Source organism: Megalops cyprinoides, chromosome 4, assembly GCF_013368585.1.
Source record: "Megalops cyprinoides isolate fMegCyp1 chromosome 4, fMegCyp1.pri, whole genome shotgun sequence".
Classification (NCBI taxonomy): Eukaryota; Metazoa; Chordata; class Actinopteri; order Elopiformes; family Megalopidae; genus Megalops; species Megalops cyprinoides.
This window is the reverse complement of record NC_050586.1, coordinates 7,945,596-7,972,407: the sequence shown is the minus strand read 5'-3', so window position 1 is coordinate 7,972,407 and position 26,812 is coordinate 7,945,596. Positions and strand designations below refer to the sequence as shown.

At 49.1% G+C, this 26,812-nt stretch overlaps 1 protein-coding gene across 1 annotated transcript; it reads right to left on the bottom strand.

Annotated features, from left to right (window-relative positions):
* Positions 1 to 147: 147 nt before the first annotated feature.
* LOC118777157 (histone-lysine N-methyltransferase SETD1B-A-like) lies at positions 148 to 26,812 on the bottom strand. Its single transcript, XM_036527915.1, has 19 exons — positions 26,607 to 26,812; positions 26,286 to 26,440; positions 25,801 to 25,899; positions 25,150 to 25,420; positions 23,865 to 23,986; positions 20,732 to 21,913; positions 11,903 to 12,667; positions 10,524 to 10,709; positions 8,866 to 8,959; positions 8,047 to 8,261; positions 7,809 to 7,908; positions 7,008 to 7,460; positions 5,425 to 6,491; positions 5,004 to 5,349; positions 4,149 to 4,315; positions 3,612 to 3,737; positions 2,908 to 3,027; positions 2,610 to 2,747; positions 148 to 1,595 (listed from the first exon to the last, which is right to left on the bottom strand). The coding sequence occupies exons 1-19, from the start codon at positions 26,665 to 26,667 to the stop codon at positions 1,422 to 1,424; spliced, it is 5,841 nt and encodes a 1,946-aa protein (XP_036383808.1). The 5' UTR covers positions 26,668 to 26,812; the 3' UTR covers positions 148 to 1,421.

Here is a 26,812-nt window from a genome sequence, read left to right as displayed (position 1 = left end):
CCCCCCGACTCTAACACTCTTGCAAGAAACTTTGTAAACTACCGTCAGTCATTTTTCTTCTAGCAAGGGATAGCATTTCATCTTTCAGTGAAATGTCAAAAAAAAAAAAAAATAAGGAGGAAAGAAGTAAAACCGAGGGACAAGGCAAGAGGAACGAGATGGATGAGGTAAATATTGAGAACATCAGCCATTACGCAGGTAGCGTTCGCTACACAGACCCTCACGGTCGCATTACAGGGGGGAAGCAGCACCAACAACAGCCTTTCCCACTAGCGCACACTCCTCACTGCAGCATGGTCAGTCTATTAGCAGCAAAGACACAGCGCCGCCGCCGCCGTCGTCGTCGTCGGACCTCTCCCGGGGGTCCTAACGACGCCGGTTCCTTCAGAAACTGCTGTACGGGAACACGAGGCCAGACCGGACTCTCCCCACAGCCTCCTCGAAACCGAGAAAAGGAGGGAAGAAACCTAACAAATCGATCAGTCAGACTCTGACGTCCGCTTTTCACATTTAAACACAAGGCTGCGCCCGCGCTTCAAAGGGAGGGACAGATTCTCTTCGTACTCGTTGACACCCGTGACAGAGCACGTAGCAGCGTTTTTTTTTTTGTTTGTTTGTTTTTGTCAGGGGTGGGGGGTTGGGGGCAGTGAGAGTACCGTGGGTGGGACGCTGTGAGGAGTTGGGACAGTGAACGAGGCAGGTTAGTGAACGGAACCGCAATGTAAAACGTTAAAGCAGCTGGAGGTAGGGTGAGGTGAAGGGTCTAGTGTCGTTCATGCACGCAACGGAGAACTAAAAATGTGGGAAACATATGAAATGTTTAAGAAAGCACCTGAAACTGTAAACAGCGAGAAATGGAAAAATAAAAATCATTAGGGACACCTAGCCGCACGAGAGCTGATGGAGGAAGCGTGGAGCCATGGTGTGACTGACCACTGTGCCCTTGTCATGCTGCTGTTCTGGTTTTCACTCCCCCAGTTCGTTTTGTAGTTTGTGTGTGAGCTTGATTGTTTTTGTTTTTTTTTTTTTTTTGGCATAGTGCAACCATGCAGTGGGTCCAGACTGGTCTGAGAGATCACGGGGGTGAAAAGGAACAGCAGGACGGGGTGCAGAGTTTGGACTCGCTTTAGCGCGGGGTGCCCCACGGTTCCCCACGGTTCCCCGTGCCCTGATCTAGCTTGGGGTGCCCTGGCTCTTAAAAGGCCCCCGTTCTAGCTCAGGGTACCCCACTCAGTTCCCTGTGCCCTGCTCCAGTTCAGGGTACCTCAACTTTTCAAAGGCCCCCATTCTAGCTCAGAGTGCCCCTCAGCTCCCTGTGCTATGCTATAGCTCAGGGTACGCTGAATCTTCCCATGCCCTGCCTGCTTTCATGATGCCCCGGCTCTCTTTCATGGTGCCCCGGCTCTTTCCCGCACTCCGCCCTAGTTGAGGGTGCCCCTGCAGTTTTCTGCCCCGCAGAGGCAGGGGATCTTCTCATCCTCGATGGGGAACTTGTAGTCGTAGGTGATCTCCTCGTTGACGTTGATGGGCTGCCGGGAGTAGATCACGATCTTCTTCTGCGACTCCACCGTGATGACCTTCGCGTAGCAGTTGGGCTGAAAGAAGAAAAAGGCGCACGAAATAAACCTCGACCGAAACATCTCCGCCCCAAAGCCGGCCTAAAATCTAATGCTGTAAGCTCAAGATGACATAAGCTCAGTATTCTGGCCACGAAGTCACCCACTGCCGCTTCTGACTGGTACAAAGCTGTGAGCGGAGCGAGCGATCGCGCAGGTAAATGTGACTTTGTGAGAGGTAAATCATTCATCGTTTTCCACCCATACGCCAGGCCTGCCACCAGCCTCACAGAGGCACAGAGCAGGTACAGTTAAATCCCTTCATGTTCCTGTAAATAATGAATGAGCTATGGGAATTCTGCCTCCCCTCTGTGAGCGGCACTCTTCCTTCCTTCCACGCTTCGGAACTAAAGCCTTTATTACCCACACTCCACTCTGGCAGAACACTAAACAGTGCAATCTGAAGAGTAGAATCGTAAGAATAGAATCTTCAGAGTAGAATCATAAGAGTAGAATCATTAGAGTAGAATCATTAGAGTAGAATCGTAGTTAGAATCTTAACAGTGAAATCTTAGCACATATCTTAACACAAGTCTTGGCAGGAATCTTACACACACTGCACCATCTGACATTCTGGAAAACACCCCCTCCCCTTCCACTGGGCATGTGCCTGCCAGAGGGAAGAGCGTGTGACCCCCCCCAACCCCCCCCCCAAGCACCCTGTCCCGTGTGCAAACCCCCTGTGCCAGCGCTTCGCGCTAATGCCACCTTGTAGAGCCTGAATCTCTGGCACGATTTATGTTAACATTCTTTTGGGTACAAACCACACTTTGAACCCCATAGATAAAAGCACTGACTACAAGTCCCAGTGACAGGGGGTCGTCATCTGTGTATCCAACCAGACCTGTACCTTTGTATTTACCATTAGAACAAATAAACCCACCGCGTATAGCGACTTATTATTACATTCAGTCAAAGAGGGAGATGTCTGCATGATACGTTAGCAATCTGACAAGCGATCGCTATAATGAGCCAACAGGTGGCCGGACTCACATTGCAGCTGTGGTTGATGAACCTGGCGAAGTTGCCGCACTTGGTGGCGTCGATGATGGTGTCGTGGTCCACCCGGAACATGTAACTGCTGCCGATGCCCTCATCCTCGTAGCGTTTCTCCCGCATGTCCGCGATTACCTGGAGGGAGGGGGGGGTTGATATTTGTCAGAGCACCACCTCACAAGTTTAAGATCTCACATAATACTACTTCGCCACACCATCATCAAGTTAAACAGCGGAAATCAACTCAGATTTTTGATCCAAGCAGGTACTGGATCTACCCTGAGCGACCCCTCACCTGTCGGATGTTCTGGCCCACGTACTCGATGACCATCTCGTCGGCAGCGATGGGCTCCATGGCGAACAGGCCCCAGTCGTGGATGTGGCTCTTGCAGAAGCGGATTTTCTTCTTGCGGAACTGCAACGGGAGGCACGGGTTGAGTCTCAGGGGCGCTCCCGACCGCGCTGCGGCTAATGTCGCTAACTACAGCATCAGCGGGTCTAAGACACCAAACGTGTGTAACCCAGGGCTTTTAATGTGACCAGCTTTACATTACACTGCATTCATTAAGCAGACGCTCTTATCCAGAGCAACTTCCAGGACAAGAGAACAGAAGTGTATCCATTCAAACTGAATGAGCAACAGTGTCAGACCAGGCTAACAACACTACCAGACTCATGGGTGGGAGCATAACACTGTTAAAGCACTACCGCAAGCTAACCTGTGCTCTCTTGAGACTAAACAATTTAGAAAAATAAGTCAAGTACATACACTACCATGTATCACACAGTCACTAGACCACAATATCCACTTATGACTTAAATGTCAGTTATGGATTCTTGCAGGTATGATATGGATTACTGTTACTTGTCAAGGAATCTTATTCATATTATTAGGCAATTATTTACTACCCATGAAAACAGAGACCAATGGAGCTTCGGGTAAAGAGGTCTGTTTTGTGACACCTGGGCAGAGGGGTTTCAGGTGGTCCTGCTCCCTACCTTGAGCTGGTTGAACTTGAGGAGATCGCTGTCGCAGCTGAAGGAGGAGAGCAACCGGCGCTGTTCGGACCGGCGCTCGGACCCAGCCCGGGTGGAGATGTGCGGCTGTGCCGGGATACTCATCCCCTGCGGGCGGACACACACCCCAAAGTTACCCCACTACCACACACACATCCACGTCTACATGCATACAGAAACGCAGACCTGCAGGATTCCCGTTACATTACATTGAATTATTGTCATTTAGCAGACACACTTATCTGGAGTGACTTACACAGGTTACAATTTCTACATGTTATCCATTCATACAGCTGGATATTTAATGAGGCAATTCCGGGTTAAGTACCTTGCCCAAGGGAAGAGCGGCAGTGCCCCATTGGGGAATCGAACCTGCAACCTTTCAGTCACAAGCCCCGCTCCTTACCACTACGCTACACTGCCGCTGCCACTAGGGTACCCCACGACCACACACATCCATGCCGAGTATATAAACATGCACCTGGCCTTCTGTTCTGAGCAGAAACGACTGCTGCTTACCTGCGTGTCCACGGGGGGCTCGTCCATCAGCGGCCGTGCGCTGTTGAGGTATTTCACTTTGTCCTTTTTGTCGATCTTGTAGTAGCCCTCGCTGCGGGCACAGCCGGTCATGTGATCCCTCATCCCGTCATCGCGCTTCTTCCTTTTCACGGTGGCGTTGCTGGTGGGTGGCCGGTTGTCAAGGGAAGCTTACGGCTAGAGAGCTTCAGGTCACAGTCACAATTTGCATTATCGTCATTTAGCAGACACTCTTATCCAGAGTGACTTACATAAGTTACAATTTCTACATGTTATCCATTTATACAGCTGGATATTTACTGAGGGAATTCTGGGTTAGGTACTTTGCCCAAGGGTACAGCAGCTGTCCCCCAACAGGGAATTGAACCAGCAACATTTTGGTTACGAGCCCTGCTCCTTACCACTACAGCACACTGCCACCCAGACAGAAGAGGAACAGAAATCAAAACTATCTAGCACTTGTCCTAAAACATACATAACAAATAATATAATAGAATATCATATAATAAAATGATGTAATAATATATACTAAAACACATGGATAGAGCAGATAACCCTGGTCCAGAAAATGCTTTTGCTTTGAAACCCCCAAAAAGCCTTAATTAAGTATTAGGCTCAGTGCTCGGGCTTTAACAATGCAAGTATGATATTTTGTATTAGAAGATTTATCGAAATTCTGAAAATCTGCAGCTCTCTCTTCTCACTCAGAGACAAGGGAAACGGCCAAAATGTAACACACCACCACTTGGGCTGGTCTGTGCTTGACCTACTATACATCAACAGTAACAACTCCCTAAATCACAACCGCAGACTCGGACTCGGAGCGGAAAAGGATATGAGGATGTGGCACCCAGAGGGTGTCGTTGAGCCAGTCGTTGCCATTGTCCTGCTGCAGCATCTTGTCGTAAGTGATCTGCAGGTGGCGGATGTCCTCCTCGTCGATGCCATCGTTCCAGATGCCGTAGAGGATGGTCATCTCCTCGAAGTCGGTGCGCGGGCGGAAGCAGGGGCGGGGCGGGGAGGCCACAGGGGAGTGCATGGCCAGCAGCAGCTCCTCCTGCCTGCGCCGGACCCTCCGCTGCGGCTTCTGCAGCAGCTCCTCCTCCAGGAGCCGGTTCTCCAGCTCCGCGGGGGGCGGGAGCGGCGGCAGGGGCGGGGGCGGCGGCTTCGCCTGGGGCTCCGCCTCCACCCAGTTTTCCCTGAAGTCCAGGGTCACGGCCTCGGGGTCAGCGAGGCTTCCGGGCGTGGTTGCCACAACCGCCGCCTCAGCGATCGCTGTGGCATCCGGGAACAGGTCCCTGACCGGGAGGTCGGGGGGCAGGGAGGGGGGCACGTCGGCTGCCCGGGGCTCCTCCGCCTCCTGGGGCGGGGCCGCCACGGGGGTCTTTTTCGTCTTGGGCCGCCCCGGCTTCCTCTTGGGTGGGGTGACGTCGGGAGGCACGGGCGGCTCCGGCAGCTGGTCGGCGGGCTGGTCCTTTGGCAAGCTGGTCGCATTTAGGGTGGGCCCCGTCAGCAAGGGGCAGGGGCTCGGCAGGGGTGGCTCAGCGTCCCTGGGGGACTCACCGGGGAGCGGGCCGGGGCAGGGGGGGGCCTGCGCCTGCCCAGGGAGGGGGCCGAGGGGAGATGCGCTGGGGGGTGGCTCCTTGAACAGCAGCCTCTCCTCCAGGCTGTCGGACGACGCCTTCCTGTGGATGGGGATGCTGAAGGCTGGGGCGGTGGGGTCAGGGAAGGTCGGGGTGAAGGTGAAGTCCCTCCCTGGGGTCCGCGGGATCCCGGCGCTCACCCCGGGGGACTGGGAGGGGTACGAGAAAGGGCTGCCGGGGATGTGTGGGGAGCTGAGGGTCAGGCTGCTCCCCGTCAGGGGCGCCTCGCTGCCCGGAGTGATGGGGACGGTCTCCGTGCTCTGGGACTTCCCCAGGCACTTGGCCGCCTTGCCCATCAGGTCCCTCCCAGGGGTGCGAGGCAGGTCCTCGTCTGTGGAGAGCCGGGTGGTGATGGGGAGCTCAGGCAGCAGCAGGGGCTGGACCTCGATGGTGGGGACGGCAGACGGGGGCGGGTGGGACGCGGAGGAGGAGGAGGACGGGGGCAGGAGCTTGTCGACGGGCACCTCTGGCTCCAGCAGGGCGGCGGCCTCTCGGCCCGGGGTGCGGGGAAGCTCCTCCTCCTCCGCCGTGGGGGAGGAGAACTTGTTCTTGAGCCGCACATCCAGGTCACTGTCCGCCAGCGACCCCGTCGGGGTGGGAGGGCGAAGGTTGCCGAAGTCCTCCAGCGGTTCCGGCTTCACCTCCGGGAGGTCAGGCTCCACCTCGATCTCCGGCTCCTCTACTGAACACAAGGAAAGAGGATGGGAAGGCTTGTCATTACGAGCTGATATGGGTAAGTTCTGTTGTGAAGGACACTCCTCCACAAACTCTAACTCGCTGAAAAGTCCTGCTTTATTTATCTGTTCTATCTACCTATGCCAAAGGTGGCTGTTTTTCAAAACGAGGAACACCATGACTTAAAGCAAAAACGACCATCTCTTATCCAGAGCAACTTACATAGGTTACAGTTTTTTGACATGTAATTTATACAGCTGGATATTGGCTGAGGCAACTGTGGGTTAAGTGCCTTGCCAAATGGTACAACAGCAGTACCCAAGTGGGGAATTGAACCAGCAGCCTTTCAGTTACGAGCCCTGCTCCTTACCACTATGCTACACTGCCGCCCCTTTTAAAATTAGTGTTTTTATTCAGAGATTGTTATGGTTAACTGTTTTACCTGGATGGTTTATTTGATTAAGCATCAATGCAAAGAGCAATCTTAAGAACGTCACCCTTGTGATTAATCAGGTCTGCTCACCTGGAACTCCTTTGGGCGAGGGGGGTCGGAGGTCGTGTTCTGGGTCGGGGGGCAGGATGTGCGCAATGGGGTCCTCAAGCCTGGTCCTGATGGAGGCCACCAGCTCGTCCCCCTCCAGATAGACCCTGTGCTGCAGCTCCTCCTCCGTCTCCTCCCTCAACTCCGAGTCCCCCAGGCCCCGCTCCGCCACCCCGAGCAGGGCCATCTCCAGCTCCTCGTCCGGCGGGACAGGCGCCGTGGGCGTCGCCGGGGGCTTAACCTCTGGCTCCTCCTCCTCTTCGGACGAGGACGCCCGGGGCTCCTCTTCCTCCTCGTCTTCGTCCTCGTCCTCCGCTTCAACATCCTCGTCCTCATCCTCGTGCTCCTCAGAGCTCGAGTCGTAGTCAGAGGAGTCTTCGCTCTCTGAGGAAGAGGAGTCCGAGTCCGCTTTCGACGAGGCCGAGCTGGCAACTTCTAGGAGGCGAAACAATTACACCACATTACGTCATTGGCATTTAGCAGACGCGCTTATCCGGTGGGACTTACATCAGTTACAGTTTTTCCACAACGTAATCCATTTATACAGCTGGATATTTACTGAGGCAATTGTGGGTTATGTACCTTGCCCAAGGGTACAGCAGCAGTGCCCCAGGGAATCGAACCAGCAGCCTTTTGGTTACCTTTCGAGTCCTGCTCCTTAACCACTATGCTACACTGCCGCTCCGGATTAAAACAGGACAATCAGCATCACCATGTCTGGGGTGGGTTGTGCCACATAATGAAGGCTTTACTACTAACTGAGCTGCCTTTCTTTATACTTACCCTCATCAGACGACTCTTCCCTCTCGCTGCTGTCAGAGTCCACTTCTTCTTCATCCTCCTCGTCTTCCTCATCTTCCTCGTCGTCACCTTCCTCGGACTCCTGCGGAACCCACAGCAGAGCACGTCCCCTTACATCTTGACACCTTGTATTTCTGTTATATCCACGCTAAACACAATATAAACAGCTCCTGTAATCTGACACCGCTGCTCAGCACCGGCCACTAAAGCACCAGTCTACCTTGCCAGAGGAGAGCCTGTCAGACGTCTCCCCCTCCTCCGGCTCCTCTTTGTCTGACGAGGACTCTCCCTCCTTCCCAGAAGTCTCCTCTTCCTCCTCCCCTTCGCTGTCCAGCTCCAGGGGCCTCGCGTGCCGTCGCCTGACAGCCGAGACATCCCCGTCCTTTTTAGACATGTCAGAAGGGAGGTCTGTCATGTCGGTGTCCCGCTCAGACTCTGATGGGAAGAGGAAAGCAGTGCGCGTGAATTTCCACTGTGACACTCCGAACCCACAGTATGCAAGAGGTGCATTTCGAACCGGTGTTTGCATTTTGAATACAGTATGTCCAAGGAGTATCTTTTGCTGTCTGAGCATTTTCATAGTCACCCCAGTTACCAGCCCACGTCAGGAACAGGAAGGGAACAGGTTTCATAATCTCAGAGGATATTACCACAGGTTTGCCTGTTTAAATACATTTAGTTTAGTCTGCCATGGCTCAGCACACCGCCAATGGAGACACCACTGATGGACATGTGTGGATTCGGACCCCCGCTGCTGCCTGCATATTCTGCACATTATCATTACTAATATCATTTATTTGGTGGATATTCTTAGCCACAGTGACTCACGGGGCTGTCATGGAAAGCTACTCGTAGTGAATGTCAAAGCAAAACAGCGATCATCATATCAAACTAAAAAAAGCTCAGGTAAGCACACTATCAGCTTGATACAATTGCATAGAGGGTGCTTAAAGTGATCATAAAAGAACACGTTTCTTCATCGCAAATGAGACCCTGAAAGCTCACGGCTACACGGGGACCTGCCGCCTACTGCTCCCACCTTCATCCTCCAGCTCGTCGTCTACAGGTGTGGAGGGGCGCACCCTCTTGGGGTCCCCCGTGGAGGCCTGCTCTGGGGGCTCCTTCCGCTTCACCTGCAACCAAACACAAACCGCCGTCAGGGGCCTCTCGAGTGGCGAAGCTCCCCACATCCAAAACAGATGACAAACAGAGATAACAGTCTTAACACAGCTAAACGATCCTCTGCTAACTCCAGCCATGGGGCAATGGCCTACTACACTACGTTTCCAAAGGAAATGAATAGATGCGGACATCATTACGTTAAATTACATTACATTACATTAATGTAGCAAACGCTCTTATCCAGAGTGACTTCCAGCACAAAAGAGCTGAAGTGTATCCATTCACGTTGAATGAGCAACAGCGCCAGACCAGGCTAACAACACTCCCAAAACAGTGAGTGTGAGCATAACAGTACAGTACGGTGTGCTAACCTGACTAGACAAGGGAAGCCAAGTATACCACCATACACCAGTCACTAGATCGTAGTGCACCAATACTGACCTTTGACCTAAGGAGGCTTGGCCTCAGTGTTTTGCCCCATTAAGAAAACCTTCATTACTTTAATGGATGAATTCATATAGCATCAAGTGGTTCAGCCGTTACTGACAGAACTGAGAGTGCACAGCATTGCCAAGTGTAGCTGCAGGGCTGAGGTCGAATCACTTTCATTACAAGCCTGCACCCTCTTTTACTGAAAACAGACGCCCTCGAGCTCAATCTCTTGAATGTTATATGGCTTCACGTCACCATGTAAACAGATGACAACGCTGCTTGCGCAGGCTTCCCCACAGTGGCCTTGAGTAAAGAGAGGAGGAAAGCCAACCACCCTTGCGTCAAGCGCCACAAGCAGGCAAGTCTCCGGAACGTCTACAATCCTGTGCGACGTTTCAGGACTCCCCATCTCAATTACCGAGCACAGGGCGATTGGAGTTAAATGAGGCTGATGATTGCTCGAATTATGTAGTTAAGGGGATTGGAGTGCGCAGACGAAGGTGGATAGGGCACGCCAAGAGGGAGGCAGGCGCAGCATAAGATACCGCTTAAACTGTGCGCGTGCCTGGCATTATAGAGAATCGCGTATTTGTTTCTGTTTAGAACTTGTTATACATCACTGTTGTTGTTTTTGCCTCGGTTAGTTTCCGGGGTGCGTTTAGACTAAGTGGTAGTTAGCTGGCAGTTTGGGCTTCCCCCCTTCAGCTGGCTGCTCATCTGCTCATTTACTGGGCAGGGCGTTTACTGGGTGTGTCCGCACTGAAGTGGCGGCCTGGTCTCTCGGTCTTGTCATACAAAGACAAGGGAGTCTATCTGTGGGAATCCATCAGGGATTCCATCACTACCTAATGTTAACTTATTATAATCAGTTTTGTAAAGATTCAAAAGGGTAAACAGTGATAAGTTGTAATAAAACAAACACAAAACGAAGCACATTTTAAGTCACTCTGGGTAAGAGTGTTGGCTAAATAATGAAACTGTAACATAATGTGAACATAAATGTAGTGTAAATACAAATGTAATGTACACGTGTTGTACTGAAAATATAACGCAATGCAACATAAATGTAAATGTAATGTAATGAAAATGTAATGTAACGTAATGAAAACGTAATGTAACGTAAATGTAACGTATCAGCCGTACCTTGAAGGAGGGCAGCCGGATGGCGCCCCGGAGGCCGATGCCCAGCCCCATGCCCTCGTACCCGAGCCCCTCGCCCTTGTTCCAGTTCTCCAGCAGGCTGGAGGCCATGGGCTCCCTGGGCTTGGGCTTCTCCTTCTCCTTCTCCTCCTCCTTCCCCTCTCCCGACTTCACCGGGGTGAGAGACGCCTGGAAGCGTTCACCAAAACACATTACATTTCGTTGGTATGGGAGAAGCACTCAAACCACATATCTGTCGAAGTCAAACGCAGCAACACAAGACTGTGTGTGGCCTGGATGTCTGTCATTCCAATTCACAGCAAAATGCTACACAATGTCCTACTACCCCCTCAGCTTCAAAACCCACACGAACACACACACATGCAAACCCAACACATAACCCATCCTACAGTAGTGAATGGAGAGACATATTCCCTCCACTTGTAAAAGCACAGTATAAAACCCATACAATCCTCACTGCTTTTGACTGGAAGTCACACCCATCCACTGTACTGTCTTTACATCCTATGTATTGTCTTCTGTTAGGACATGACGTTTCATAATCTCAACTATTAAACTATTCATCTCTGCATGGGACTGAAGAATCAGGTACAAGTACTGTGGTGCTCTAGTGTAGGGTATTTTATCTTGTTGTCCCAGTAAAACATCCAGTTCTGCCTGACAGAACAGGTGAGAAGAAACATTTTAATAAAATACTGCATTTCACCCTGGATAAGGGCCTCTGCTAAAAAAAAAAAATAGTAATATAAAAAGTAATAATTGCATTTGTAGAATATGTTTTAATTTCCAAATTTAAAACAATTTATGCAGCATGTAAATGTCTCTTTCCACCCACTTCTTTTCTAGCATGACAAGGTTATACAACTATCATAATGCAAAAACTGACACCAATTAGCTCATATGAAAAACATTAAAATCAGGGAAAAAATGGGCCCTTGAAAACTATGACCCTTGAAACTTACAGACAGCAACTACAAAAGTACCTACCATTTGATCAGAATCACCCTTCATTATTTAAAAAAATCACAGCTAATTGAATGTTCTGCAAAAGTTAATGTTCAGACAGTTGACTTGTTCATTTGACTGAAAACATCTGAAAAGATTCAAATGTGGCATTGACCCCTTAACATTCCAAGGTATCCAGGCAACCTTAGCAAAATTCTAGGCATAAAGTTCATTGTGATGGAGTAACTCCTATCCCTAGCATTCATATGCACTATGTCAACTGCACATCCATGTGAGTGCATTGCACATCTTTGCCACCAAAATATAACCCAGACCACCCCTAGCAACGAATCAATAACCCTGCCATGAACCATCTGAGGAGCACGTCCAGTTGCTTTTGGTTTTGGTCAGCTCACCTTGGCCGAACGCTCCTTCTTGTCCCACCACTCGTCGAAGGCCCTGAAGGCCACCACCTCCACCATCTTGCGGTTGAGGTCCCTCTTCATGATGGCCTTCAGCTCCTTGACGATGACCATCAGCACCCCGTCCACAGTGGCCTTGTGCGGGTCCTCCTTCTTGGGCTCATACCCCGGTGGGGGTACTGCCGGGTTGAATTTAGGCATGGTGGGGAGGGGCCAGGGCTGCCCGTGCCCCATGCTGGCGGACGGCCCGCCTCCTATGGAGAAGGGGCGGTACGGGTTCCCGAACTGCATGGCCCCACCACCGGCCCCGCCCATGAAGGGAGGATAGGGGTATGCCCCCTGGCCCTGCATCATCCGGCTCAGCATCTGCGTCTGCATCTGGAAGGACATCTGCATGCTGCCCCACTGCGGCAGGCAGCTCACCAGGTCCATCTGCATCATGGGCATCATGTTGGGCGGGTACGGGTGCAGGGGGTGGAGCATGGGGTGGGGGGGCACCCCGGGTGGGGGCGCGGGCAGGGGCGGGGGGGGCCCGGGGACGGCCGGGTGCGGGGGCAGGTGAGGGGGCGGCAGCGGGAAGCCTGCCTGGGGAGGGGGCAGGGGTGGGAAGCCCGGAGGGGGGATGGGAATGGCTTGGGGGGGCAGGGAGGACACAGAGGAGTTGACCACGATGCCCTTGGCGCACTCGCCGCTGGCGATTGGGGTACCGGGCATCTCATCGTCCGAGATCTCCATGTCTTCACCGGAGGACTGGTGGCTCTGAGAGAGAGAGACAAGAACCAATCACATACTTTCTCCCAAAAATCTGTGACTGATAACATGTGTGTGTGTGTGTGTGTCTGTGAGAAAGACACTGTGCATGTGTGCATCGATGAAGTAAAGTATGAAAATATATGATGAATTAAAATAAGTTGCATTAATTAAAATTGTAAAGGCCACCCTTATAAGGTCATATCAGCTTAAGAGTCAAAATCTGAATATGATAAAACTATAGCAAAACATCCCAGTGTTGGCTACATCATGGCATCAACCCTCATTGTGGAGAGATGGCACAAAATTTAATCAATGATTTAATAATTGTCAGATAATTACTAATAACAATAAATAATAATTAATAATAAAATAATTAATAATAAAAACTGCCACATCACATGCCTCTGGCTCTAGCTTGTTTGAATGCACTGAATGAAATAAAAAATACCTCTGTCCAAATATATTCATGAAAGGGCCCGTATTTCTGAATTTAAACCCCTCATCTAGCGAGGTGTGCATATTAATGGAAACTGAGAGAAAAAAGATTGTAAAGCCAGATATGAATACGTAATACTGTAATTACGTCCCCCTTCCTCATCAACATTCGGCTAATCGGCAGGTCATTGTGTTGCCCCTCCCTGAAAGCTGGGGACTGACAATCCGTCAATAACCTCTCCCAGTCCTCACCCTCCTCTTACTGAACCCCCCTGCCCATGGCATCCACAGTTCACACTCATTGGGTACGTGCCATCCTGCTCCCACAACCTCATCAGGAACCAATTAATAGCAGATTAGAAGCTTGCGAGGCCGGGGGGGCTGGTGCGTGTTTGTGTTTGCAAGATTTCCGTGAGGCGCGCGATGGCGGAGAATATGCCCTGAAGATCCGCTCACACTTGCCATGGCTCCTCCGCTGGCTCTCACATGCCAAACGCCGCCTCCGCGAGTTACCGCCTGACTCCCGAAATTACCAGCCGACGCTCTTTTCGCCCTTCTAAATTAAACAGCGAAAACGGCGCTAACATTTACACCACCGTGAATATTCAGCAGATTTCCCCAGCAGTCACGCTCTCCGTTAGCTTCTCCGCACCTTGTTCAAAATGTTTGTCGGCCTTATGGCCTCCTGCATTCTCTAAAATATTTTTTGTGGCTGTATGTATCATGTACTGTCCGTGGAAAAGAATTTCAACTCCAATGACGATGAACCATATATATGAACCATATATTTCTACCTCTCATGGCTACTGTGGAATTTGTTTTCAGATTGATTATATTGTGATTTTAATGGAATTTCAAAGAAATTCCACTGTTTTAGACTTTATATCAGGAGCATCTAAGGTTTGTCTTTATTTCATGATCATTATAAGGTATGAGCAAACTAGACCATTCAATGCTCAGTAATGGACACAGGGCTGAAAAGGTCATGTGATTATAACCCATTGATTGTAAAGTTTGTAATGACTATAATGAGAGGTATTTGGGGCCCAACATTAAATCCATATTCAAATCATTTCAAACAACAAATGAAAAATGACAAAGGTTAAAGGGCCCCTTTTTGAATGTCTGATGGTAACAATACTTTAGAACTCCTCCATAACACTTTAAAACTATTTAAAATGTTTTTAATGAAAGTGTTTGTAATGTAATTAAACAGACATATCTATGGGTGATACTTCACTTATCCATAGGTTTGCAATGGCGTACAGTGATGGTCAATGGCTAAGGTGACCAAAAGAGGGGGCTAAAAGCACTGTGTGACTGGGGGGGGCAGTCAGTGACCTCACTGAAATATCAGCTTTCATGTATGTATCTTTACACAGTCTCTCACACCCCTCGGCCAACAGGAACAAAGGGTCAGGGAGGCCTTTGGGGTGCTTTTCACCGTTAATCAGCTCTTCGCACGTGGATCCGGGCAGCCACCCGATGAGGCTCCGACGACGAGGCCACATGACGGCGAGCGGCGCTTTGATGCTCGCCAAATCTGGCGGACAATCAGCTGGGCGTCAAGGGCGGCTCTTAACAGCCCCAGCTGTGGACTGCGAGCCCCCCCACTGCCTCCCCTCCCCCCCAGCCCCAATTCAGGGCCCCCAACACCAAGCACACAGGAACAATGGGAGGCAGTCAAGGTCAGTATTCAAAGTCGACTAAATTTTCCGGAAGAACATGAAGGTCATCATGTGCTGAAGTTGAGAGAGCGGGTTTAGGGGTTGGGGGGTGGTGTGGGGGGGGGGGGGGGGGGGGGGGGGTGGGGGGGGGGGGCTTGCTGTTAAGCATTATCTCAAACACAAGCTCTGTGGCCAGCCCTTTATTTATTTTTATAAATGACACAAGAGCCAGACAAACTCTTCACCACCAGCATTACCAGGAGCCAGAGTGACAAAACCAACCAGCTGGCAACGGCCGCTTCCTTTTCAGGGCGCTTATATGGGAAAAGGCGGGGAGGAGGGGGGGTTCAGAAGGAGAACCCTGGTCTCCGCTGCTTTCACAGCCTCTACAAAGGTACAAAGGTACAAAGTGCTGCCGCCAACTTCCAGTTCCCAACAAGCAGTTCCCCCCTCCACAGAGACAAAGCCAGGGCATTTTTCAAAGGGACTCAACCTGCAAGGCCGGACTCCTTGCAGAACCCTGATAACATGTCTCTAGGAATGTGCAAAAATATCCCGGTGTCTTGGCATCACACTCCAGCACAGTATTATCACACACACAAAAAAAAAAAGATAATCCGAAAGCTTTTGCAAAACTTGAAACAAGCCATCTCTAGGACTGAAATGTACTTCTTGTCTACATCAAGTGTTCATGAATAAACAATGTGGCTCAGTTTCGCGTTTTTTTTTTTTTTTCCACGACTTTTAACGTGGCAACCGCTGTTGTGTTTTGCTCAGCACGGCACAAGCACACGGCCTGTCACTTCACCAGTCTTTTAATTCTTAACATAACACCTGCAAAACGGCAGCACACGTGTCACAATGCACGGGGGCAGGCTTGTGACTATCCTGCAGCTCCGACTGCATTAGCAGTAGCAGTGAGGAGCAGCAAGCAGCAGTCAGGTCTGCGCGGTTTGAATCTCTGCGGTTTAGAGCGAGAAAGAGAGAGAGAGCGTGCTAATCTGGGGAACAGGGGACAGTTAAGGACAAGGCGAGCCGGAGCGACACGAGGGAGCTGCTTCAGCCGGGAGACCATTCATTTAACAAGGCAAACACGGGCAAGGGGAAATCACCACCCGGCAAACACGCCATCGGCAGCAACGCCTGCAGGAAGCTACTCAGCGCTGCGCGAAGGATTTCTATTAAAGATCATATCATGGCAACCATCATCCTTTGTTTATCAAGACATAATTGTCTTTCAGCAATTGTCTCTGCCTCGGAGCCATTTAGGGAATTTGAAAATGTTTCAGTAACAGGTCTGCCTAACCCCCTCCTCCCCACACACCCCCCCCCCCCCCGCCTCCTCATCCAGCTCCTGCGGCTACCCCCATAAACACATAACCATAGATACGGTCTCTCGACCGGAGGACTGGAATTCATACACAGGCAGGGAGAAGGGGGGAGGGATCGCAGAGAGGACAGACAGAGACAGAGAGAGAGAGAGAGAGAGGGAAAGAGAAAAAGAGAGAAGGAGAGAAAGGGGGAGGGAGAAAGAGAGCGGAGCGAGGCAGGCTGCTCCGTCATTCTCCTGTCGCAGCGTCACCGGCCGAGAGGGGGTTTCCCTTTCATCAGCATAGGGAGTGAGTCAGCCCCCCATTCCCCCCCTTTCCCACTCTCCCTCCGTCTGCCTCTCGTTCCTCGTCTCCCTATCCCTTCTGTTCCTGCGGAACCTCTTCCCCCCTCTCTCTGCAGCGCAGAGCCCCGTGGCTCCTCTCCGGCCGGGGCTGGGTGCTGCCAAAAGCCCTGCGGTAGGGCGCCGCGGCCTCCGACCGCTGACAGCTCCACCTCCCCTCTGAGCCCACTGAGGACTGCCGGCTGCCTTTGATCATGCAGACCCCTCGCCAGCCCGGTCTGTCCCCACCACAAACTGAGGTCCCCGCGGCCTCTGTTGCATGCATGCATGTGTACACACACACACACACACACACACACACACACACACACACACGTGATGCATGCACAAAAGCATGCAAATACATGTCCTCTGCACACATCCTCACAAAATCAAGAAACGCACACACACACGCACGCACAGGCGCACGCGCGAACACACGCACAGACACAGACACAGACACACACACACACACACATACACAGGCATGCACGCACAAGCACATGCACAGCCTAATCTTTCCGTTCCTCCCTCTGACTATTCTGCATATCCTCCAGGAAAGAGCTGCTTCAAGGACAGTCCCTGCCCCGCCGAGCACATGAGCTCTGGGATATGGGACAGGGCTTCATCTAACGTCACTGAAGTCACGTGACTGGGTTCAGTATATAGCTTTATAACCTTATAATTAATGATTTCAATGTTAAACAGTATTGCCATTAGGTTGTTTAACAAAAGAGTTCAGCTGCATGATTTAATTGCCATGATCTGCGATTATGATAATATGACAAATGATCTGAAATCACCAGTGAAATGAGTAAAGGCGCCCTTTCAAATAAGGACAAACTGAAAGAGAAATAATATGAGGAGAAATCCAATACAGTATTATAACTGCAGTGGAAAAAATGACACTGCTAGTACTGGACAATAAACGTGCGTGTGCACACACGCACACGCGCGCACGCGCGCGCGCGCGCACACACACACACACACACACACACACACACACAATACAAGCACGTCCACACCCACACCCGCACAGACATAACACGCGCGCATGGAAAATGACACTTCGGTTGTTTGTTATGAAACCGGAGCGGGACGCTTTTTCCAACTGCCAAAAAAAGCAAAAGTGAAAGCTGGGGCCACTTTCACCATTCCCCCTCTGCTGGCGTACCACGCCGATGGTTTCCCCTCCCTTACAGCCACTCGAACCACACCACAGCACCCCGACACACTCTTTCGTTAGCCTCTCACTTATCACCCTCACCCTCAGCTTATACGGCTGATAACCTTCATTAGCTCCAACTCCTCCTCCCACCCAGAGAAAACCTTCCCAGATGTCACCACAACCAACAACATGCACAAAGAATCTCTATGGCTATGAGGGCTTTGTTAAAGCGCAATTCATAATATTAGGTAACGGACTGTAATTTGGAGTAGTATTTGCTGGTGTTGAGCCAGTGTTGTGTGTGCACCTAGATCATGACTGAAGCTATTCATAGAGTACCAAAGACGTGCAACCAAAATCCTGTCAGAACAAATCTCAGCACAACCGCATTCCCAAAGAATGAGAAATCCTTTGAAAGCTTTTCAGTTCTCGAACATTTATGGAAAGAGACATGGGGGAAAGATAAAAGGAGAAAAGACAGAGAACGCCCCACAACATCTTTTACAACATTATAAAACAGTGTAAGATTTGTAGAGGAGGACACTTTTGTTATTCAAGCTTAGTTAGCTTAAAAGATATATGCTACAGTCATGTAAAGAAACACCGGAGTGATATATTCTCTCACTGAGCAGTATCTTGACTGAAGGCCAGATTGTGTTTGTGTCAAACTGCGGCACATCTCACCATATGCACAGCTACATGCACAAACAGAAAAATGTTACAAATGTCTGCGTGTGTCACACATAGCTTTTACAAACATTATTAAGAGAGGTGTGATATGGTGGATATACGATATACCTAAAGGAAAACGCACAGATCATTTAAGTGTGCTTTCTGGTAGGGGCACTGAATAAAACATGCTGCTTGACTGCAACATCCATATCAATGTGTTTTCCACAGCACTGCAATATAACCCCAGAGCTTTGTATTATTCTATATTTTTAAGTTTGCCTGATTTTGCTGTCATCTTCAGCCTTATAACAACTGCTACCAGCTGATCCTTGGTTCTGTTGGTGCATTACTGGCAGACATGGGCCCTGGCAACTATAATGAACAAGGCTACATCAAACAAATTTTCTAATTAAATTCAGCACTTCAGAGATACAGATGCAACTGCAGTTTCAACATGGAACAGAGACATTGTGTAGAATACATATTTTTAATCGGGAAAATGATATGCCGTTAGGATCCAAAAACCTGAATCAATGACTCTGGCAATCAGACTGGGGAGCTAAATGTGAGAATCAGTAATGGCATAATTAACCAAATGGGATTAATATCCTGTAAAAAAAAAAAAAAGCCTGGATTCTGAGAATTGTAAACTACGCTACAACAATTAAGGGAAATTCAAAGTATGCAGGGAAACAGCACAGCTGAGAAACTGAATTAGAATAAAAAAAAGAGATCCCCTCTTGTATCAGCACAAGGCCCACCACTGACAGCTGAGCCTAACCAACTGCAACAAGACAGACCCACCGCAACTCAAAGGACAGCATCATCCCAAAAGAGAGAAAGTTTTGACCAGGTAATGAAATTGCATAAATAATAACCCTGCACAATCAAAATCACATCATCAAAGTGGGCACACTAACAAACCCACAAAGCGAACCGGAGTGCTATAACAGTTTAAAAGTACAGTATACCATGGTAGGCTATATAACCATGATAAATGATTAAAAAATTTTAAAAAACCCAAAAGACCTTGACAAAGTGCTGGCTCAGTAAGCACAGACTGGACGTTGACACACAGGGATACATGGCTGCCCAGAGAGGACAAACTGTGCTTAACCCTCACCTCATTCCATGTGAAATCAACAGACCTTTACCTTGAGGTTGTTAAATTAACCTGAAAAATTGTCCGTGACACAGTGTTTAGTATTTACTTTAGGGATTAATATTTTGGTACCTTTTGTACTTTCCTACTCCTCCCTAAGTAATTTAAGACATCGATGTGCACAGAGATACAAGTTTAGCTGATATTGTATGTACTGCATATATATATCATTAAAATAGTTACATAATATCATTAGATTATCAGTATGCATTTACCATCATAAAAAATAAAACTTCAACAACAGCCTCAACTCATTCATGCATGCATGGTTTTGGGAAACACATTAGCTGGTACGGCAAAAACAGAAGCCAGTTCGTAGAAGGCCCCTGTTCAAAGAAGCTGTGAACAACCTCCTGCCAACTTGTTCCCAATTTGGGAAAGATTTGGTTCTGGAGATTACTGAGTAACGGAAAAAGCTCTAATTTCCGAATGTAAACACCTGATGAATGACATAATGCCTGCTAAACTGTTGCCTAGATTTTGGCCCTGGTTCTAAACGTTAAACTTTTAAACGTTTAATAAAGCACAAACTTTCACAATAATAAAGACCTTCTTTTGAGTAGCTGGAATAAGATCCATTTACCACACACAGCAATCTTGGCTGAGGTGGCAGATCCTTCCCTTGGTCTGCACTCAATTTCCAAAGACAACCGCGTCCAACAAGTGGGCAATTAAGAACTGGGCACTATTATTGAAGTGGAGATACACTGCAATGTGGTCTATAACTAAAGAGGCATTTTACAGATGTCATAAAACAAACTAATTAATCACTTCTGCACCACAGGGAGAGATGGCAAATTTCTCTGCAGGAAAAATAAAAGCTCCACTCAAACACCAGACTAAATCCTGGACACAGAAGGCAGCAGAAGCAATGTTTCATTATACAAACATACGCTTTAAAAAATGTAGATTTCTGCAGATTTTACCCATTCACCCATTCTCTTCGAAAGCTGCCACGACCACAAAGCGGCCTCTTTTCAGAGTCTCGCAGCGTGTCAGGATGACATCATAAACCGCAAGCGAGCGCACCTGGTGTAACGGCGGTCGACTTAGCTGAAGACCCGCGCTATCTGCGCTCATCTACACACCTTCCTGTCTCTGAGGTTAACTAGATTTATTCTTTTCATTGTTGTTTTTTTTTTTTTTTTTGTTTTCGGAGAATTTTTTAAAAGTTGTGGCAGGATGCAATCTCTATTTAACTTCAGCATATCTGCAGTGAGTGAGAATGTCAGTGAGACTGCCTTTGCCAGGAGAGAATATTTGACAGGCGTAAGTGCATACGGAGTAATCCATTAGGCGGACAAAGAGATCTTACCACGTCCATTTTGTCAGTGGGCGTCTGGCCCCCGGAGGTGGTGTCCTTCCTCTTGCCTCTGTCTGTCTTGCCCTGGGAGAGGGCGTCGCAGGGCGAGGAGGCCCCCGAGCTCCGCACCAAGGAGGCCGTCCCCGGGATGGGCTCGTCCTCGTCCGAATCGGGCAGAGGGGTGGGGCTGATGTCCTCCAAGCCGGTGCTGGAGGGCCGGGAGGCGGGGGTGGCCTCGCGGTAGCCGGGCTGGGAGCTGGCGGTGTAGGGGGGTATGGGGGAGAGTTGGGAGGAGGACGAGGAGATGGGGCTGCCCTCCATGCGCACCTCGGTGTCCGAATCCCTCTCGCTCAGGAAGGGCAGCTTGGTCCTCTTCTCTTTGAGCAGCATTTCGATGCGGGAGTCCAGGCTGTTGCGCTCTGACTCCAGGGTGGGCGTGCCGGGGGATGAGCACCGCTCGGGCGTCTGGCTTGGTGGGGCTGCGGGGAAGGGCTCGGCGGATGGCGGGGGGTCGGGCAGGGGCGGCGTCTCCGGCTTCTCCTTCACCGGCACGAAGTCGACGCACGCCGCACTGGCGGAGGCGCCGCCCAGAGGGAAGGGCTTGGCGGCCGGAGGCGGCGGCGGGAGCCTACGGTACTCCTGCTCCCGGGGCGGGTGGTGGAGCGGGGGCTCCGTGTGGGGGTACACGGGGGGAGGGGGCGCCTGGTAGGGCGAGAAAGCCGACTTGTAGCTGGAGCTGACGGGCGGCGGGGTGGGCGTCGGTTCGGGCGGGGGCGGGGGCGGCTGGGGCTTGAAGGAGGGGCTGGAGAAGGACGACTGCTCCGAGCTCCGGTAGGCCCCGCTGGTGTTGTGCACGTAGTGGCGCTCGGGCCTGCGGTTGTAGGCATCCTGGAATTTGGTTTCGTGCCTCCGGGCCTTGTAACCCCCCGAGCTTTCAGCCCGGTTGGGTTGGTAGGCCGGGGTGGTCTGCCTGCTGGAGTAGCTGGAGTCCTGAGAGAAGGGGGTGCCGGCCAGCCGCGGGGTGTGAGGGGTGCCCTGGGACTGCGGCGTGTGCCCGAAGCTGTTGGGCGTGTCCTGCCTTAGGCTGGAGTAGGCCGTGTCCAGGGAGAGGGGGGTGGTGATGCTGTTAGGGGTGGTGGGCCCCCCCAGCGTGGAAGAGCTGCCTTCAGACAGCCTCTTAACCGGTTCAATGGCCTAGGAAGAGATTAAATTTCACACAGTGACTGAGGTCCTGCCATCCACACCAGCGCTCTGAACAACTCCTGTCATCCGTACATGAACTGAAACGAAATCTTAACTACGCTTTACACATTCTGTTCATTCAGAGCTCGTGTCTACTACTCTTAGAATGCATCTTCATGAATACAGAAAAGAAAGTGCCTGAATGGCCCATTCACTTTCACTCAAAGTGTCAGTAAAGTACACACAAAGGTATATCAAAAACTGCCGCACGATTACGTCAGCAGAGGGTCCAAACTGCCAAAAAAAAAAAAGTTTCTCTGAAAGGGGGGGGGGGGGGGGGGGTTGGGGGGGGGAGTGGCATTTTTAATTATAATCAACATTAGAGGCCTGGTGGGAAGCCTCTTAGTAGATGTGGTCAAAGTGCAGGTTGCAATCAAACCGCTTGGCCCATTACTATTGACATATAAAAACAAGGAGCTGCGGCACATTCCAGACTGGGCCCCACTTTACCACCTGCTGCACTGATAAAACAGCAAGGCTGATAAGGTTGTCAGCGTCCAGGCCCACCGCTTCCTGCGCGGGCAAGGAGAAAGTTCTCAGGCCTGCGCAATCAGTCTCAAATAATGGGGGCCCTTCTCACTTTGCCCCGCATTTTAAATAGAAGCTGAATAAACAAATGGTTTTAACTATCTACACACTTTAGAAAGCACACAGTCAAAGGATTTTTAAGGATACCATGCACGTTACAGTAAATCAAAGCCCTAATCTTATGCATGAAACACTGGCATCAACGCCTGCTTTTAAATTGTGTTGCCCACACTTCATTTAGAATGGTGTTGGTTAGTGTAACTAACCTAATTGAGAAGCCAGGTTTCAAAACCAAGAAGTTGGCCAGATACAGAAAAAACAGAACAAAGACAAGTTACAAAGACTGAAACTGACGTTAACAGTGAAACACAATGATGACAGAAGCCACTAAGACTCTGCAAGGTGTGGACCACTCTGTCTCTGAAGAGGTGAGATGGTTTCGGTTGAGAAATTACAAATTAATCTTTTTAGGAAATAATCCAGGGATGACTCCAGTTGAACAAAGAGAAAAGAAAACAAGGAAGTAGATAATCCAGTCTGAAGATTTGGGGGGGGGGCGTCAGAAAAAACGAAAGTCTCTCCCCGGGTGCAGAATCAAACTCTTCACTCCCATCTGCTGGTGCCTCTTTCAGTCTGATGTGCATCAGAGATGTGTACAAAGCAAACCCTCAGCAGGGTAGCAGCAGGTATTAAATTCAAACCCGGTTTGTGTGGATGTCCTTCCTGCCCGGTGGCAAAAAACAAGTTAGGCTCCTATTACTATGAACTGTGCAAATAAGACAGAACCAAGCCCAGTCAGTGAAGAAATGAACAATTTCCTGGGTATTTGCCAGCATAGGTGTACAAAGACATTACAGTCGTGCCTTTGTCTCTCCCCAGGACTGAGAAGGGAATTAAACAGAGTTGCAACTGTTCAGATGCAATTTGTTCATTGTTGACGTTAATCGGTGTGAGGGGCACGACAGCGCTCGTGCCAAAATTCCCAAAGCGGCACTCCCAAAAGGCATATCCTCAGCTTTGCATTAGAGGATGCCTGTGGCTGTTCTCTGAAAAGGCATCATGGATCTACCAGAGTTACCTGGGAAAAACATATCCTCAGCCTCTGCAAGGCTGGTTCTTAAGACATTAGGTACAACCAACCACACACGGGAGCTCTCTCACGGGACCCTAGATGCCTTTTTTACACCTCTAGGGTGAAAATTTGAGAGGGAGGGTAGTTAGAAAGAAGCCAGCTAGGAAGATAAATATTCTTCTCTGATGGAAAATAAGCACTTGATGGCACTAATAGCTGTAGACACGTGGTAAACAGCAACTGAACGGCAGAAACCTGGATTCCTGTTCTCAGCCACTCCAGTGAGCATCGTACAGTACTTACCAGCAGAGCGTCGGCCAGGCTTCGGGGGGAGACCTCTCGGGTGTCCTCGCCCCCTACCGGTAGCGTCCGAGGGGTGTAAAAACCGTTGATCAGGAGCTCGAAGTACCTCATTCGGTTTTCACCTGTTCAAGAGGTCGTGAAGGGGTGGTGGTAGTGAGCAGGGTCACTTGCGGTATTCTGCAAAATGGCTTTCATTTAAGTGCATCCTCCGTAGAACTGCACGAACGGTATTACTAAACACGGCATATGGTGTGTTTTTGCCTGATGAACTATAATTTAGAGGGGGTACAACTTTACTATTTACCTTCGTGGTTAATCAATTTTCACACCGGGCATTGTCAGAAAAAGCAATAAATATAGTTATCAGAACCTAAAAACATACAATATGAAAACCTGCAGCATTAAATATTAGAGTTAAACATGCAAAGCATCTATGGATCAAAATTGTGCAATCTATCATTCAAGCTTAAATAACGTCACACTTCTACCAAATTCAAATCCCCCCAAAATTAGACACATTCTTGCCGGATGTGTCAACCACAAAAGTCCATACTAGAGATAAGAGCAATGAAGGCTTTTCAAAGAAAACGTGCTGCTGTCTCTTTAAGGGAAGAAAGCGAAGTCAGGCTGTGAAATGATTAATCCCAACATTTTTAAGAACAATAGCAAAAGTTCTGGTCTTCAAAGAAAATCTGCGAACATCACACACAAAATGAAGTGGGAAATTAAATACGGTGTAAATTAAAAAAAAAAAAAAACTATTATTAGAAGTGTACAGTTTTGAGAGGAGAATTGACTTAAAACCTGACTCTAAAACTTATAATCAATTACGTGTTGTTTGCAACCGAGTTCTCGAATTCAAATCTGTAAGCCTTACGGTTCATACAGTCTATTTAGTATACCTATGTGAATAAGTAACGAATGACAGAAACGCAAATTTAAAAGTGAAGGCAAAGGTTCGGTAAAGGTTCACTTAATCACTTTAACAGAACGTTTTAGTATCGCTTTATCTGCAGCTTGTATATCCAGGTTATTCCATATAATTTTCTATAGTCCGGTTAAAATAGGTAGACCTACTGCCCGTTAAGCAAAACATGCATTCTGACAGCATATGACACAATACGGTTACTAAGCAACAAATGGCGTAAATTTCAGCACGGGGTTTTAAACGTTTCCGGGCCGCGTTAAAAATTTACCTCTACTAAGTCCACATTATTTATGCGTTAATATGAATCGGAAACAGAAGAGGACAAAATCACAAGATAAAGTTTTCGAGGCAGCTTACCTTTAGGGTCGAGCTCCACGTGGATGATATTTCCCATCACAGAAGTGTTGTGAAGATTTTGAACAGTATCCTTTGCCGCCTTTACAGAACCGAACAGGACTTTAGCTATTCCCAAATGTTTTTTGTTCTTGGGATTGTACAAAATTTCCACCTCCTCTATGTCCCCGTACTTTTTGCACATGTCTGTCAAAAAACCTTCCCGAATGTTGTCGTTCAGCCTCGCGAATGTCACCTCCTTTGGAGGGACAGGGCCGACGTAACATTCATCGATCTGAAGAAAACAAAACAAAAATGTAAGTTGTTCCAGGACATTCGCAACGCTTCACAGGAAACAATGTAATTCTTTTAAAAATATGTGATTTTCCTGTATACACGTTCGAAATGTATATGTAAAGCTGCAAGCATGCATAACAACTATGTGTAGCGCCCATGCGTGTATATATTCAATGTGTTCTGCATGACCATACATTGTTAGCAAAATATGTAAGATACTGACAACAGTGTCGCACATGTCTACAATAATATGCAATTGAGCAACAAGTCTTTCAGTAGAAATAATTCCTGTGCATCTTAACAAGCTCAAAACACTTGAAAGATTGCATGCAACCGCACATGTCACATTTGACAAGTTCAGCGAGGGGGTGTGACTACCTTGAACTTCGGAACCGGGAGATCGGTCTCCTTGTACTTGGTCCAGAGACGACCGATTCTCGGGTCCCGGACGGTATCCACCGGCGGCATGCCCGTGTTCTGATGGAGAACCAGATGGGAGACAAAAAAAGTTAGAACATAGTCAAATTAATCCACACACTTCACCCAAGCAGTCGCTCTCTAGCTATTCAAGCGTGGCTCCACGCCGCGCAAGTATGCACGCTTACTACAAAATGTTTTTTAATCCCCCCGAAAAGTAGTAGAGTAAATCAGTAAAGGGTATATTGTTTTATTATTCTAACGCTCAGTGAGGGTGTTCGTAACCACGGCAGTACTGAGACACTTTGATGCAGTGTGTCAGGTGCTGTGCAACTGAGTTCAGACCGTTTGCTACTTAGTACCATTCATTGCGACAGTCAACTGTACAAATGTATCCACGTACTCCCTTCACATTCAAATGTGGAAAAAAAAAAGAATTAACTCACGGGCATGTTAAAATGCTGTCCATCGTAGCGATAGACTTTATGCGATCCCTTTTTCAACGCTGGGTCAATAATCAACTTGTAACTCCTCCAGTGGTGACTACGTTTCTCCCCTGAGCTGCAAACGGGATGGCTGTTTTCCATTCCGTTCGCCAAACCTGCAAAAGAATGTTAACAGAAGGAAAAACATTGAGAGTATGCTGAGATAAGACAAACAACTTGTGCCAATCTTCCCCGTAAAATACGGTTCGGTCGGTAATGGGGCTTAAAGCTGGTCCCCATTACCGAAACAGACAGAAGAGAAGGTGGAAAAAGCAAGCTCACTTGAACTCTGCTTTCTCCCGTGATCTTCATTCAACCGGCCTTTTTCTCCGAGCTTGGACATGATGTAGGTTTTTTCCGATCGAGACTTTATTCTACCAAAACGGCGAGATCTTTTACATTTCCCTGATTACATTACATGCTTTTAAAGGATCCTGCCTCCTTTTTGCGAGCCAGCACATATTGTGTGCCTCTGGTCTGGGTTTTCG

Excerpts from the sequence above, each read along its gene's own strand:
- LOC118777157 (XM_036527915.1), bottom strand. The coding sequence starts at position 26,667 with ATGTCCAAGCTCGGAGAAAAAGGCCGGTTGAATGAAGATCACGGGAGA. Across the intron at positions 26,441-26,606 it reads CGGGAGAAAGCAGAGTTCAA|GTTTGGCGAACGGAATGGAA; the intron begins GTGAGCTTGCTT and ends ATTCTTTTGCAG. Across the intron at positions 10,710-11,902 it reads AGAAGGAGCGTTCGGCCAAG|GCGTCTCTCACCCCGGTGAA; the intron begins GTGAGCTGACCA and ends GAACGCTTCCAG.